A 13,192-nucleotide genomic window follows, 5' to 3' on the forward strand; every position below is an offset into this window, starting at 1 on the left:
AAATCTTCTATAGTCCGATAGCGGATCTAATGATAGCAGGCAACCTCTCACTTTGATCGTTCACTATAATATAAAGCTTATGAAGTGTAGGCTATCGATTGTTTCATCAATTGTCAAACATTGAGAAATGGATTTCTAAGCTCCCTGCGCCCCAACTCCACACCTTTTTTGGGCCATTTTTTGTCAGTAAATGCAGTGTTGAAATAAATACTCAGTGTGTCGCTATATACCAACCTTGAACTAATATATGTATCTCTCCTCCCACAACTGTAATATTCAAAAGCAAGAAAACACCCAACTGCGTCACATTACATCGCAGGAGAATCTGGATGTATGCAATGCTTCTTTTCTCTTCGTTTAGCCAACCGTTTGAATAATTATCCATCACGAACAACTGGCCTATTCTGTGAATTATCTCTGTCTTCCAGGCATATGTCGAAGATGGGGCACTACGGTTTCTCGCTCTCAATACTCTGTGTGACACTGCTTTCTCTGTCCAAACTGCACCCTAGCCATGGAGATATAAACTACTCTATTCCGGAGGAGCTGAAGCGTGGATCTTTCATCGGAAATATAGCCAAGGATCTGGGGCTGGATGCTAAGAGATTGTCGGCTCGTGACGCTAGGTTAGACTTGGACGGCAGCAGTCGACGCTACTGTGATATCAACGCTAACTCGGCGGATCTGATTGTCGCTGAAACAATAGACAGAGAAGAGCTGTGCGGCCCAAGGGTTTCGTGCGCTTTGAAATACGAGCTGGTGCTTGAAAATCCTTTAGAGTTGCACCGTGTTACTGTTCAAATCCAGGATATGAATGATAATTCACCTCGATTTCCAAGTGAACGCATAGAATTAGAGATAGTAGAGTCGGCTGTGAAAGGGCAACGTTTTCCCTTAAACGAAGCCCATGACGCAGATATTGGATTAAATGCAGTTCAAAGCTATACGCTGGAGAGGAATGACCATTTTGTTTTGGCTGTTCATACAAATAGAGACGGTGGGAAATATGGCGAGTTAGTGTTAGAGAAGGAATTAGATCGAGAACAACAGCAGGAGGTGACATTGTTACTTACTGCGGTTGATGGTGGGACTCCACAGAGATCTGGTACTGTAGTTATACACGTCACTGTGTTGGATGCTAATGATAATATTCCAGTGTTTATTCAGGACGCCTATAAGGTCAGTCTACCAGAAAATTCTCCTTTGGATACGATAGTAGCTACAGTTAGTGCCACGGATGCTGACGATGGACACAATGGGGAAGTGAGCTACGATTTCAGTCGAATATCTGATAAAGCAGCGAGGCTATTTTCCGTTGAAAAGAAGACTGGAACAATTAAAGTCATTGGACCAATAGATTTTGAAGCGGAAACATATTATGAAATGCGTATCCAGGCGCAAGACGGATCAGGGTTGGTTTCCAACACAAAAGTAATTGTCGAAATCACAGATGTAAATGACAATGTACCTGTGATATTCCTAAAATCTTTAAAAAATCCCATCCCTGAGAATGTTTTACCTGGTACAGAGGTGGGCATCATTAATGTACAGGATAAAGATTCAGAGGGAAATAGACAGGTCCGCTGCTCCATTCAACAAAATGTTCCTTTCAAACTAAACCCGTCTATCAAAAACTACTATTCTCTGGTAACAACTAGTGAACTAGACCGTGAGATAATATCAGATTATAACATAACTATCACTGCCACTGACGAGGGGACTCCACCTTTATCCTCCTCAAAGACTATTCATTTATCTGTATCAGACGTGAATGACAATCCTCCTGTGTTTGAAGAACAATCCTACAGTTCCTATGTGACTGAAAACAACAAGCCTGGCTCCTCTATGTGTTCTGTTACTGCCAGAGACCCAGACTGGAGACAGAACGGCACGGTGGTCTATTCTCTATTGCCCAGTGATGTCAACGGTGTTCCGGTGTCCTCATTTCTATCCATTAACGGAGACACGGGGGTGATCCATGCTGTGAGAGCATTTGACTATGAGCAGTTTAGGAGCTTCAAAGTCCACATTGTAGCCAGAGACAATGGTTCTCCTCCACTCAGCAGTAACGTGACAGTGAGAGTCTTCATAACAGATGAGAATGATAACTCTCCCCAGATATTATACCCTGCTCCAGCAGGGAACTCCTTGATGACTGAGATGGTCCCCAAAGCTGCTCTGGCGGGGTCCCTGGTTTCCAAGGTGATAGCTGTGGATGCTGACTCTGGACAGAACGCGTGGCTTTCATATCAGATCGTGAAATCGACTGATCCGGGACTTTTCACTATTGGTCTCCACAGTGGAGAGATCAGGGCACAGCGGGACATTTCTGAATCTGACAGTATGAAGCAGAACCTTGTTATATCAGTGAAAGATAACGGACAGCCCTCTCTCTCTACAACCTGTGATGTATATTTACTCATATCAGACAACTTGGCTGAAGTTCCAGAACTGAAAGACATGACTTATGAGGATAGTTCCAAACTAACTTCCTATTTGATCATCGCACTGGTCTCTGTCTCCACCTTTTTCCTGACTTTCATTATTGTCATCCTGGCCGTGAGGTTCTGCCGCAGTAGAAAGCCTAGAATGTTGTTTGATGGAGCAGTCGCCATTCCCAGCGCGTATTTCCCTCCCAACTATGCAGAGGTGGATGGAGCTGGAACTCTGCGCAGTTCTTACAATTATGACGCATACCTGACAACGGGCTCACGCACCAGCGACTTCAAGTTTGTCAGATCTTACAATGACAGCACACTGCCTGCCGATTTAACACTAAGGAAGAGCCCAGATGAAACCAGTAAAGCTATTGAGAGTGGATCAAAATATTCAACTATGGTAATGGCACATTTTTTAAATTAAAAGTGTCTTTCTGGGGTAGAGCAGTGGTGGGATGAAGGAGAGAAGACGTTTATATTTGTTTGGTCTGCTTGCTTACTGTGTCTGATGATCGGTACTACAACTCCTTCATCAATGGCCTTTGGCTGGTGGTGGTGGAGGGGAGGTCAAAGTTCACTGAAAATAGTAGAGACGCATAGTTCATTCCCCTTGACCTTGGCTGTTTGCTTCATTTGACCACTGAAGCGACACCTGGGTTAGTCATCCTGGCATTCCATATCACCTGTTTTCACACTGACCTTGTATCAGAAGAGGTTCAAGACTCATTCTGGAGATGGACAGAATTCTTTCAAATTTAGATTGTTTTAACCGTTGTTGAATTCATATCAGGCAGGAGTAATTGTCAAACTTCTGGCTGAGTATTTGTTCTGCCGTGAAAACATAGGAAACTTTATCAAGTTAGCTAACTGTGGAATACATCTTTAATATCTAACTGTGTGAATGCCAATTCTTTTTCAGGAAAATCTTGCTGGTGATAGTTGTGTACATTTCTATTGTCTTTGACAACCGTGGGCAAACTTATCCACTCTGGTCTCCAGCAGAGTCACCCAGAGTTGAACGTTTCGCCCAGATGCGAAAATGGCAATTTGAAGGTCACCCCAGGGTCATAATGGCACCTTTCAAGTACATAATGAAGAAGATTTTCCAGCCAAGAAAGGCTATTTGTCACTCAAAACCTGCCTCTGTGTAAAGTGAGCACAGAGAAAGTAACACTGGTGGCACAAGCCTACAGCTTTTAGGCCCATTGAGAGAATGAACCATGCATTCATGTTCCTTTGGCGAGAGTATGAATACATGCATTTTGTTACTTCATAGCAGCTTTATTACCATCCTTAGAGATGTAGCTGCTTTAAGTGTTCTGAAAGAGATGTCCATAAAATGCTTAACACCATTCTGCTATAGGTCATTCTTCTTGTAAGCGTGTGAAATTAAACGCAAATGGGACACAGCATTTAAACCCGTTATGTTTTTAACACTTTTCTTTCATTTGTTTCTTGTTTTTTCACGCTCTCCCATTGGACCATTATTTGGGCGTCTGAAGGTAAGATATATATTTTTTCTTCTTCTTTTCCTGTAGACACAGATACAAATGAAGGTCTCCCACTCGTACAGTCAGAAGGGTTGACATGTAGGCCTACACGATGTGGCTGACAGATACACTACTTCTGACACTTTACACTCGCTTACGTCATTCAACAATGCACTTAGATGTTCTGCTAGCTCTCACAGTCTCACGTCAGAATTAGACGTTCATCTGTGTTTCTCAAACGTCAGTACTGACTTGTATCACGGTTGATCTGGCTGGCTATTCAATCATTTTCAGGTTGATTGAATACATGCCTTACTGGGGAACTCTTTTTATGATTACCTGTCTGTCAGCGGTTCCCTCTCTTTCTTCAACATTGACTATTGTCCATTGACCATCTCAAGCACAAGGCTGACACAGTAATATACGACGCAGCAATAACACACCTTTCCATTAGCACACGTCTCAGCAGTACATGACATTCCTCACCATAAACACACAGAACATTGTATTGAGGAGACAGCCCAGTAGTGGCCCACAAAGCAAAATCACTCACACACAGCATACCAGTAACACAAAGTATACTGCCCGCTGAACTTCACACAACTCAGCACTGCAGACAAACATACACACACACTGCAGCGAGACTACTCTGCTCAGCACTGGCACACAATTCTAAAGTAGGTTCTAAAGTAGGTCAGGAGAATTATATATGTAGCTCCTCAGCCCTCCGTATCTGCTCAAAGATATCTCTTATTCATTTAATTCTTCTTTATCTGAACGGAAGGCCTATCTCTTTCTGTGTGTATAACTATATAACACATTGGTTTATGATTTGTAACAATGCATATAATCTATATTTTATATACAAAACTGGTAATGGAATTTCAGTTGTGATATTGGAAGAGGTGCATCATGTCTGCCGTGATTGTGATTGTGATTGTGATGTATAGACAAGCCTCCGTAGGTATCAATGTCCATGGGACATAAAAGAATGGAGAGGGGCATATCTGTGGGGTGTTGGGTGTGCAACTCTGCAGCAGGATGTGTGGAGATTGTTTTGGGAACATGCGGAGCTTGTGTTTTGGATATAGGGCTTCATGCTTCACTGCTTTGACACACTGTCTGACTCATCCTGTGATGACCTCTGACCTTGGTCTGTGGGAGGAGTCCTGTTGGCCTCTCAGTTTCACCGCCAGTTACATGGAAATAAAGGGGATGAAATGGTGGATAAAACATGACCTACAGCTGTTCTGATTTTTGAGACTTGGGGTAAATATTTTTGTAATGTGAATTATGCAGTCAGGGTTAAACACATGTTGCCATATCGATTTGCTGGTGATCATCTTTTTGTCATTTGTATTTGGTGACACAGTTGCAGCATGCACCATTTTCATTATTAAATAGTTTTTGTATTTCATGGCCTAAAAGAAGATCTAGTTTAGTTGGTTTGATAGTCTGCCTTTCAATTTGCAACTGGTGCTCTCCATGGTGCTGAAATACCAAACGTGCTGCATTCAAAGAGCTTTTTGTGTCTTTGGCTTTGGCTTTTACGGTGTCATTGTAAGTGCTCCAAAAACATATATTTTTTTGCAAGACAGTATTGTGACAACTGTTTACTGACAACATAAAAAGATACATGAGCTGGTTAATATTCAAGTATTCAAAATGACAATAGTGACAATTGTCAATTGTTGATACTTATCTTGACTGATCTATTATTGTTTTGCTTGTGATATTAATTCTGATATGAATAGTAAGTCTCCCTCTAATATAATGTTTTACAGTAGTATTGAACTTCTTTACCCACACCCCGTGTCCGTAACCTTTTTAGAGCTGTCATTACAATAATATTCCACCTGCTGATGTGGTTATGTAATACACCAGTCTTTCTTTAGCTGTCTGTGTAGCAGTACCAACATGATGTTAGTCTGGGCTCTGGACTCTGAGCGCTGCTGTTGAACAATGAGACGAGTTATAAGCCTTAAATGCAATGAATCTCCCATCTGAGTGATTCATATGAGCCAAAACAACATTTGGGGCAGATTTCTAGAATCAAACTCAAATGAAAACCGACACAGATGATTTAAAAGGACTACGGGGAGTTGTGCATGAGTACGCTACTCAATATTTTTGATGTGGAAAGATATATTTATATTTTTTCTCAATGTTTAAGAGAATGCAAAATCAAACGCCACAATGGTATGGACGATTGGGCTCCCGAGTGGTGCACTGCATCTCAGGTGTCACTACAGACCCTGGTTCGATTCCAGGCTGTATCACAACCGAACGTTATTGGGAGTCCCATAGGGCGGCGCACAATTGGCCCAGCGTCGTCTGGGTTAGGGTTTGGCCAGGGTAGGCCAACATTGTAAATAAGAATTTGTTCTTAACTGACTGGCCTAGTTAAATTTAAAAAATGCTAATTGCGTGTGTGGCCTCTTTAAGTGACAATGTCCGAGAAGCTGGTGTTTGGGGGATAAGATATAGCCTCGACACAAATCTAGTGTTGCTACCATGGCCGGCTGGCTGTTCGTTCTATCGGTTGCTAGAGACGCGACCCAGTTATTCAGTCTTTTTGTTCTGTATCTATGGACGCGACCCAGTCGATCGTTCAATTGCCATACTGGCTGGCAACGTTCTTATCCCTTGCTTGCTAGCTAGCCAACTACGGCTAACAGACAGTCACATCAAACAATGCAGCCAGAATAACAACAAAGTAGCTTCATTTGCACTTGTTTAAGCTGTTTTCGAATTATATTTATTTGGAACATCCCTAACAATGAACTAATGAGGCGTGATTTCACCTGGCATAGAAAATGTGCTAGCCAACAACACAGCTAACACAATCACTTCAAATAGAAGCTGGAAATACCGCAAACTAGTTGCACTTTGTTTCGTTGTACCTTTTTTTAAATTGATATTTCTTTGTATATAATCCATTAAAATAATGCTGATTCAGGATTTTGACTAGCTGGAAAAGCTGCCTGTCTGTCTCATCCTGACTCCTGACATGTTCATTACCAGGGGACAGCTGTAGTTCGAATTTCAATATTGAAACAATGCTGCAAATGTTGGAGAGACAGACAGCAAGGTTTTTACAAATCTCTGCTGTTGAAAACCAAATGCTAGTCTAAAAGAAATTTGAGATAATGTCTCCATGCTTTTTATAGTGTAGATTAAATTTATAAATTGCCTGGCTGGGCTTATGAAAAAGTGGTAAAAAAAGAGTAAATAGGCCTTTTAAAGTCATAGATTTAGCCAGTGGTAAGTTGTGGAATAGACACTGGCTGGAATGTGGTTTTAACCAATCAAGATTAGACCCACCAGTTGTGTAATTAAGCAATAAGGCCCTAGGGGCTGTGGTATATGGCCAATATACCACAGCTAAGGGCTGTTCTAATGCACAACGCAGCGCTGAGTGCCTGGATACAGCCCTTAGCGGTGGTACATTGGCCATATATCCCAAACCCCTGAGATAACTTATTGCTATTACAAACTGGTTACCAACGTAATTAGAGCTATAAAAATAAATGTTTTGTCATACCAGTGGTACACGGTCTGATATACCACGGCTGTCACCCAATCAGCATTCAGGGCTCAACCCCCCAGTTTATAACAGAAAACAACTCCCCAGGTGTGTCAATTAGTTGGGTCCTGCCAAAGATGAAGACTGGGGTCAGACTGGGGTCAGAACGCCAGCATCTCCTATTTCTTGGAAGAATCGCAGGTGGAAGGAAATTACATCTCATCTTTGATAAGTGTGTGATAGTGTGAAGATTTTAGGGGTAATGGTAAAAAAGGGCTTACAATGGGGTGAGCAGGTTGCTATGGTAACCAAGAGCCACAGATTTCTCCTTCGTTTTCTTAAAAGGTTCCATGTGCCGCAGGAAGACCTGGTGAGCATTTCCACCCCACCCTGGAGTATGCCGCTTCTGTTTGGCCCAGCTCACTAACCCAAGCCCAGTCCGATGACCTGGATCTATTCAGAAGAGAGCATGCCGCGACGTCCTGTCCCTACCCCGGCTTCATTAAAGACGGCTTCAAATCAGCACCATCGTCACAGTCAGCCACCTAAAATCTAAATTCAAAGACTAGCTTAGCCCCTGACCGAATCACGGTGACAGCCAGGAACACCCGTAGCCAAAACGAACTGACTTTACCAAAGTCTAGAACTGAACCGTACATACGGTCACCAATCATATATTTCTTCTCATTGATTAGTGAGTCGCTTTAAGATAGCAGGACATTATTGCTATCTTTTTTTACTCTATTTTAATTTATTTCTGTTGCTCTTATACATTAATATTAGTTTGTAGGTACGGATATCGACTCTGTCACTCGAGAAGGCTTTTGTGGCACAGTCGATGGCGAGCTGGGCTTGGGGCCAGAAGATTGCGGGTCAGAGCCGTGCTCCCAGCTTGTTTCATTACACTGGTGTCAGAAGTGATCGGACCTCGCATCCACGACAGTGCATGGGCTTGGCGAGTGAGCGCGTTCCTGTAAGACGGCGTCTTGTGAGGTCTAGCTCGAGGACGCGCTCTTTGAATGGAAGGAGTTGGGTAGCGACCGTGGTTTATAGGCTGAACGCGGATTTCGACTCTGCCACTCCAGCATGCTTTTGTGGCACAGTCTATGGTGCGCTGGGCTTTGGGCCGGGCCACCTGCCTGTTTTATTACAATATGTTGAATGCTCATGGAGTTCCATTTTTTGAAGAAAAAAAAAATGGTATTGGTATTGACTGCTATATGAGTGTAATAAATAAAACTTGAAATAAAAATAAGATAACGATTAATTCTGAAACATTCATTATGTCTGCAGTGAGATCGTTTGCTTATGAACAAATAGAACTTTTGAATTCCACGTTAAACGCAAAACGGAGGCTCTCCTCCACTTTAATGTAACGTCACTTTGAAGTGAATAATTAATAAAGATTAGAACGACAACGGTCCTCGGGTGCTCTACCCAGTAACGACTAGTAGATCTCTGGTGGCTGAAATGGTGCGTCGTTGAGCAGATGTGGGCTATCTTGTCTCTAAAGTGGTGGCTGTTGACGTGGACTCCGGACAGAATGCCTGGCTCTCATATAAACTGCAGAAAGCGACAGACAGGGCGCTGTTTGAAGTGGGCCTACAGAATGGAGAAATAAGAACTATTCGCCAGGTCACTGATAAAGATTCCGTGAAACACAAGCTCACTGTTGTAGTGGAGGACAACGGGCAGCCCTCTCGATCAGCTATAGTCAACGTGAACGTGGTGGTTTCGGACAGCTTCCTGAAGTGCTTTCATAATTCACTGACTTTATACGCAAGACAAGGATTACAACGATAAGATGGCTTTTTATCTGGTTTTGGCCTCGGCTGTTGTGTCCTCCCTTTTCATCTCGTGTGTAGTGGTTTGTGTAGTGGTTATAATATCAGTGAAGATCTACAGATAGAGACAATCACGCATCAGGTACCAGTCTAGTCTCCCAGTTTTTCCCTGATATCCACCCGGTTACGCAGACGCCGGAGGGACAGGGACTCTGCAACACGTGCACAACTATGAGGTGTGTATCTCGACTGACTCAAAAAAGAGTGGCTGTAAATTTGCCAGACCTTTTAGTCAGAACGTGTAAATAATGGACCCGAGCTCTATGGAGACTTTACAGCGTGCACAAAGAGATACACTTCCTATATTGACCAGATTCCCCTGAACAGGTGAGATAATGTCTGCCCAATGTGTTATGCTGGTTGATAATTTTACAATTTCATTTCTTTTGTTTAAACTTAGATTCGGTCTTTGACATCCTATGATGTTCTCTGATTTATTGTGCGCATTACCAGGGGATTTACGGGCTATTGATTTACGAATCGTATTCACAGAGTGCTCTCAGTCCTGTGTTCATTTCAGCACCTCCGCTCATGGACAGCAACAATGTCAGACAGACTTGTGCTTTTATCGGGCATAATAGTTAACCAACACAGAACGAGAATGTATATTTTAGTAATTTATCGATTTTTTACATGTATTTTTAACGTTTGATTTATTTGAATTTTGAACTTGTTTTGGATCAGAAGTAGTTCTGACCGAGGATGACAACATATGTAGTAGCCTAATGTGCATCACTCTTAGTCTTGTCTTACATTAGTAACGTGTTTTTGACCATGCCCGACATACAATTAAAATAATTCATAGTCTGCGGTCATTCTGTAGCCTACAGTATGGTGTGGATATTTCGGAGTTGTGATTCCTGATAAGAAGCTGTGTGGGTTGTTAGAAACATGTTTCTCTACACATGTAATAACTCCCATATGCTCTTAGTGCCGCTGTTGACCGATACAATAGTAGACCTACAAGAGAGTAATGTTGGCCCTGCCTATATTGTGGATGATATTAGAGTCGCAGTGACATGTACGCAAACACTATTGCTTTGGGAGAGTGAGAACATTGTCTCTGACGGATGTCATTGGAACAACAGACCTATCTTGATTTGCTCCTTTGCCTACATATAGGCCTACGCCTTGTCGGATTTTAACAATTGATAGTTGTGCAACGTTAAGAAAACATGTATTTTCTTTGTTTTCGTGGCACAAGGGGATCCGCCATTCGGAAATGGCAACTGTATCTTCTCCTCTCAGTCTGGTTTTACCGGTATGTGGACGGCCAAGTCCGCTATTCTATTCCAGAGGAGATGATGAAGGGTTCATTCGTGGGGAATATCGTTCAGGACCTAGGGCTGGAAGTTAAAAGACTGAAATCAGGTCGAGCGCGTATTTTTACAGAGGATAGCCGTGAGTATATCGGTCTCAATGCGGACAAAGGGACTCTGGTTGTGAAAGACAGGATTGATAGAGAGGAGCTGTGCGCCCAAGTGGCTCCATGTTCGTTACATTTCCAGATAATTCTTGAAAATCCCGTTGAACTTCACCGTATTGACGTAGAGATATTAGATATAAACGACAATTCTCCAGTATTTCCAAGTAAAGAAATTCGATTACAGATTAATGAGGTGTCTCTGTCTGGTGCCCGTTTTCCGCTAGAGAATGCTATGGATCCTGACGTCGAAATGAATTCCATTCAAACATATTCCCTTCTTCCGAGTGATCATTTCACTCTGAAGCAACATTCGCACTCTGATGGCAGTAAATATTTAGAAATGGTACTTCAAACGATGCTGGACAGGGAAACGAACGAGCAACATACTTTAGTGTTAACTGCTGTGGATGGGGGTACTCCTCAGAAGTCGGGCACGGTCAAAATATATATAGAAGTATTGGATATAAATGATAATGCACCCGTATTTAGCTCTGTACTTTATAAATCCTCGTTACCCGAAGATTCGCCTAGAGGGACTGTGATTTTGAGAGTCAGTGCTACCGATTCAGATAAAGGGACAAATGGAGAGGTTGTGTATTCTTTTTCCCATTCCACTGTCAGCGCGTCAGATCTTTTTACTATCGATCCTCTTACCGGGGAAGTCAAAGTTAACGGTAAATTAGATTTCGAGACGAACAAACAACATAAAATAAGTGTGCAAGCAATGGATCGGGGTTCTCTTACAGATTCTTGTAAAGTACAGATCGATATTTTGGACATCAACGACAACGACCCTCTAATTACATTAATCACTTTTTCTAACCCAATACCCGAGGACGCGTCACCAGAGACAGTTATAGCAATGCTGAACATTAAAGATTTAGACTCCGGTAGAAATGGACACATCAAATGTTCCGTAAACTCGGATGTACCTTTTCGTATTAAGTCATCCTCTTCCAACATCTACAGTTTGGTCACAGATCAGATGTTGGACCGTGAAATGGTTTCCGAGTACAATATTACCATAACAGCGGTGGATGAGGGGTTTCCTCCGCGTTCTACTAACAAGACACTGACATTGAGAATATCGGATGTGAATGATAATGCTCCAGTATTTGAGAGGCACTCATACACTGCTTATGTGAGGGAGAACAACTCTCCCGGTGTATCCATATTTTCACTAACAGCCAGTGATAAGGACACCGGCAACAACGCGCGTATTTCTTATTTTATAGATGATTCCCAGAAAGGTGGACTTTCAGCATCCCCATTTATATCTGTGAATTCAGAAAGTGGCGTGATCCACGCAGTGCGTGCGTTTGATTATGAACAAATCAAAGAATTTAAGATCTGCATTAAAGTGCAAGATGGCGGCTCACCGCCTCTGAGCACCAATGTGACTTTGACTGTTTTCATACAAGACCAGAACGACAACACGCCTCAGGTTCTGTATCCAGTACAAACTAGTGGCTCTCTGGGGGCTGAAATGGTGCCCCGTTCAGCAGATGTGGGATATCTTGTCACTAAAGTGGTGGCTGTTGACGTGGACTCCGGACAGAATGCCTGGCTCTCATATAAACTGCAGAAAGCGACAGACAGGGCGCTGTTTGAAGTGGGTCTACAGAATGGAGAAATAAGAACTATACGGCAGGTCATTGATAAAGATGCTGTGAAACAAAAGCTCACTGTTATAGTGGAGGACAACGGGCAGCCCTCTCGATCAGCTATAGTCAATGTGAACGTGGCGGTGGCGGACAGCTTCCCTGAAGTCCTTTCAGAACTCACTGACTTTACGCAAGACAAAGAATACAACAATAACCTGACATTTTATTTAATTTTGGCACTTGCTGTGGTTTCACTACTTTTTATTTTTTCTATTATTGCTATAATTTCTGTCAAAATCTACCGGTGGAAACAGAATAAGTTATTCTATAAATCTGCAGCAAACCTCCCCGTTATCCCATATTACCCTCCCGTTTACCCAGACGGAACCATGGGAACCCTACAGCGTGTTTACAACTATGAGGTGTGTGGAACCACTGACTCCAGGATGAGTGATGTGAAGTTTGCTAGGCCTTGTAGCCAGAACACACTGGTGGATGTGAGTCGCATGGGGACAATGCAGAGAGAAAAGAGGGAGCAGGAGGATGGTGATGGAGAGGTGAGAGGGCGTATTGAAATCAATCTTAACTCCTTTTTTATAGGCTAACTGGGATGTTGATGCATCGCGCTCTCTCTCTCCCTCCCTGTGTTAATTTCTGCGCAGGCGTTGTCGTTACGCATGTGACTGTGTGTATTCCAATGCATCTTAGTGTGATGTCTCTGCTTCAGCTATATTCATGTATCACATTCTTATGCAGTATGTTATGATAATATGGAGGAGAATTTTGCAATACGAAATGTGTAACTGTTTTATGTCAATCATTTGTTCGGTGTTTTGAAGTTTGACACGTTTTCTTTAGTAATGT

At 42.5% G+C, this 13,192-nt stretch overlaps 2 protein-coding genes across 22 annotated transcripts in view; both read left to right on the forward strand.

Annotated features, from left to right (window-relative positions):
• Positions 1-13,192, forward strand: part of LOC115154607 (protocadherin gamma-C5) — a 164,911-nt gene that overhangs the window by 94,737 nt on the left and 56,982 nt on the right. The window contains exon 1 of one of the 21 annotated variants that reach the window (XM_029701015.1): positions 190-2,838. The exons of 19 other annotated variants lie outside the window; for them this stretch is intronic. In XM_029701015.1, the coding sequence (XP_029556875.1) occupies positions 334-2,838 (2,505 nt within the window). In that variant the 5' untranslated portion in view covers positions 190-333. Of the gene's footprint in view, positions 1-189; positions 2,839-13,192 lie in introns of those variants that run through there. One more of the 21 variants, XM_029701017.1, reaches the window with a different exon arrangement.
• The window catches only part of LOC115154618 (protocadherin gamma-A11-like), a 32,630-nt gene that overhangs the window by 11,302 nt on the left and 8,136 nt on the right, over positions 1-13,192 (forward strand). The gene's annotated exons all lie outside the window — the stretch shown is intronic.

Source organism: Salmo trutta, chromosome 19 (genome assembly GCF_901001165.1).
Source record: "Salmo trutta chromosome 19, fSalTru1.1, whole genome shotgun sequence".
NCBI lineage: Eukaryota > Metazoa > Chordata > Actinopteri > Salmoniformes > Salmonidae > Salmo > Salmo trutta.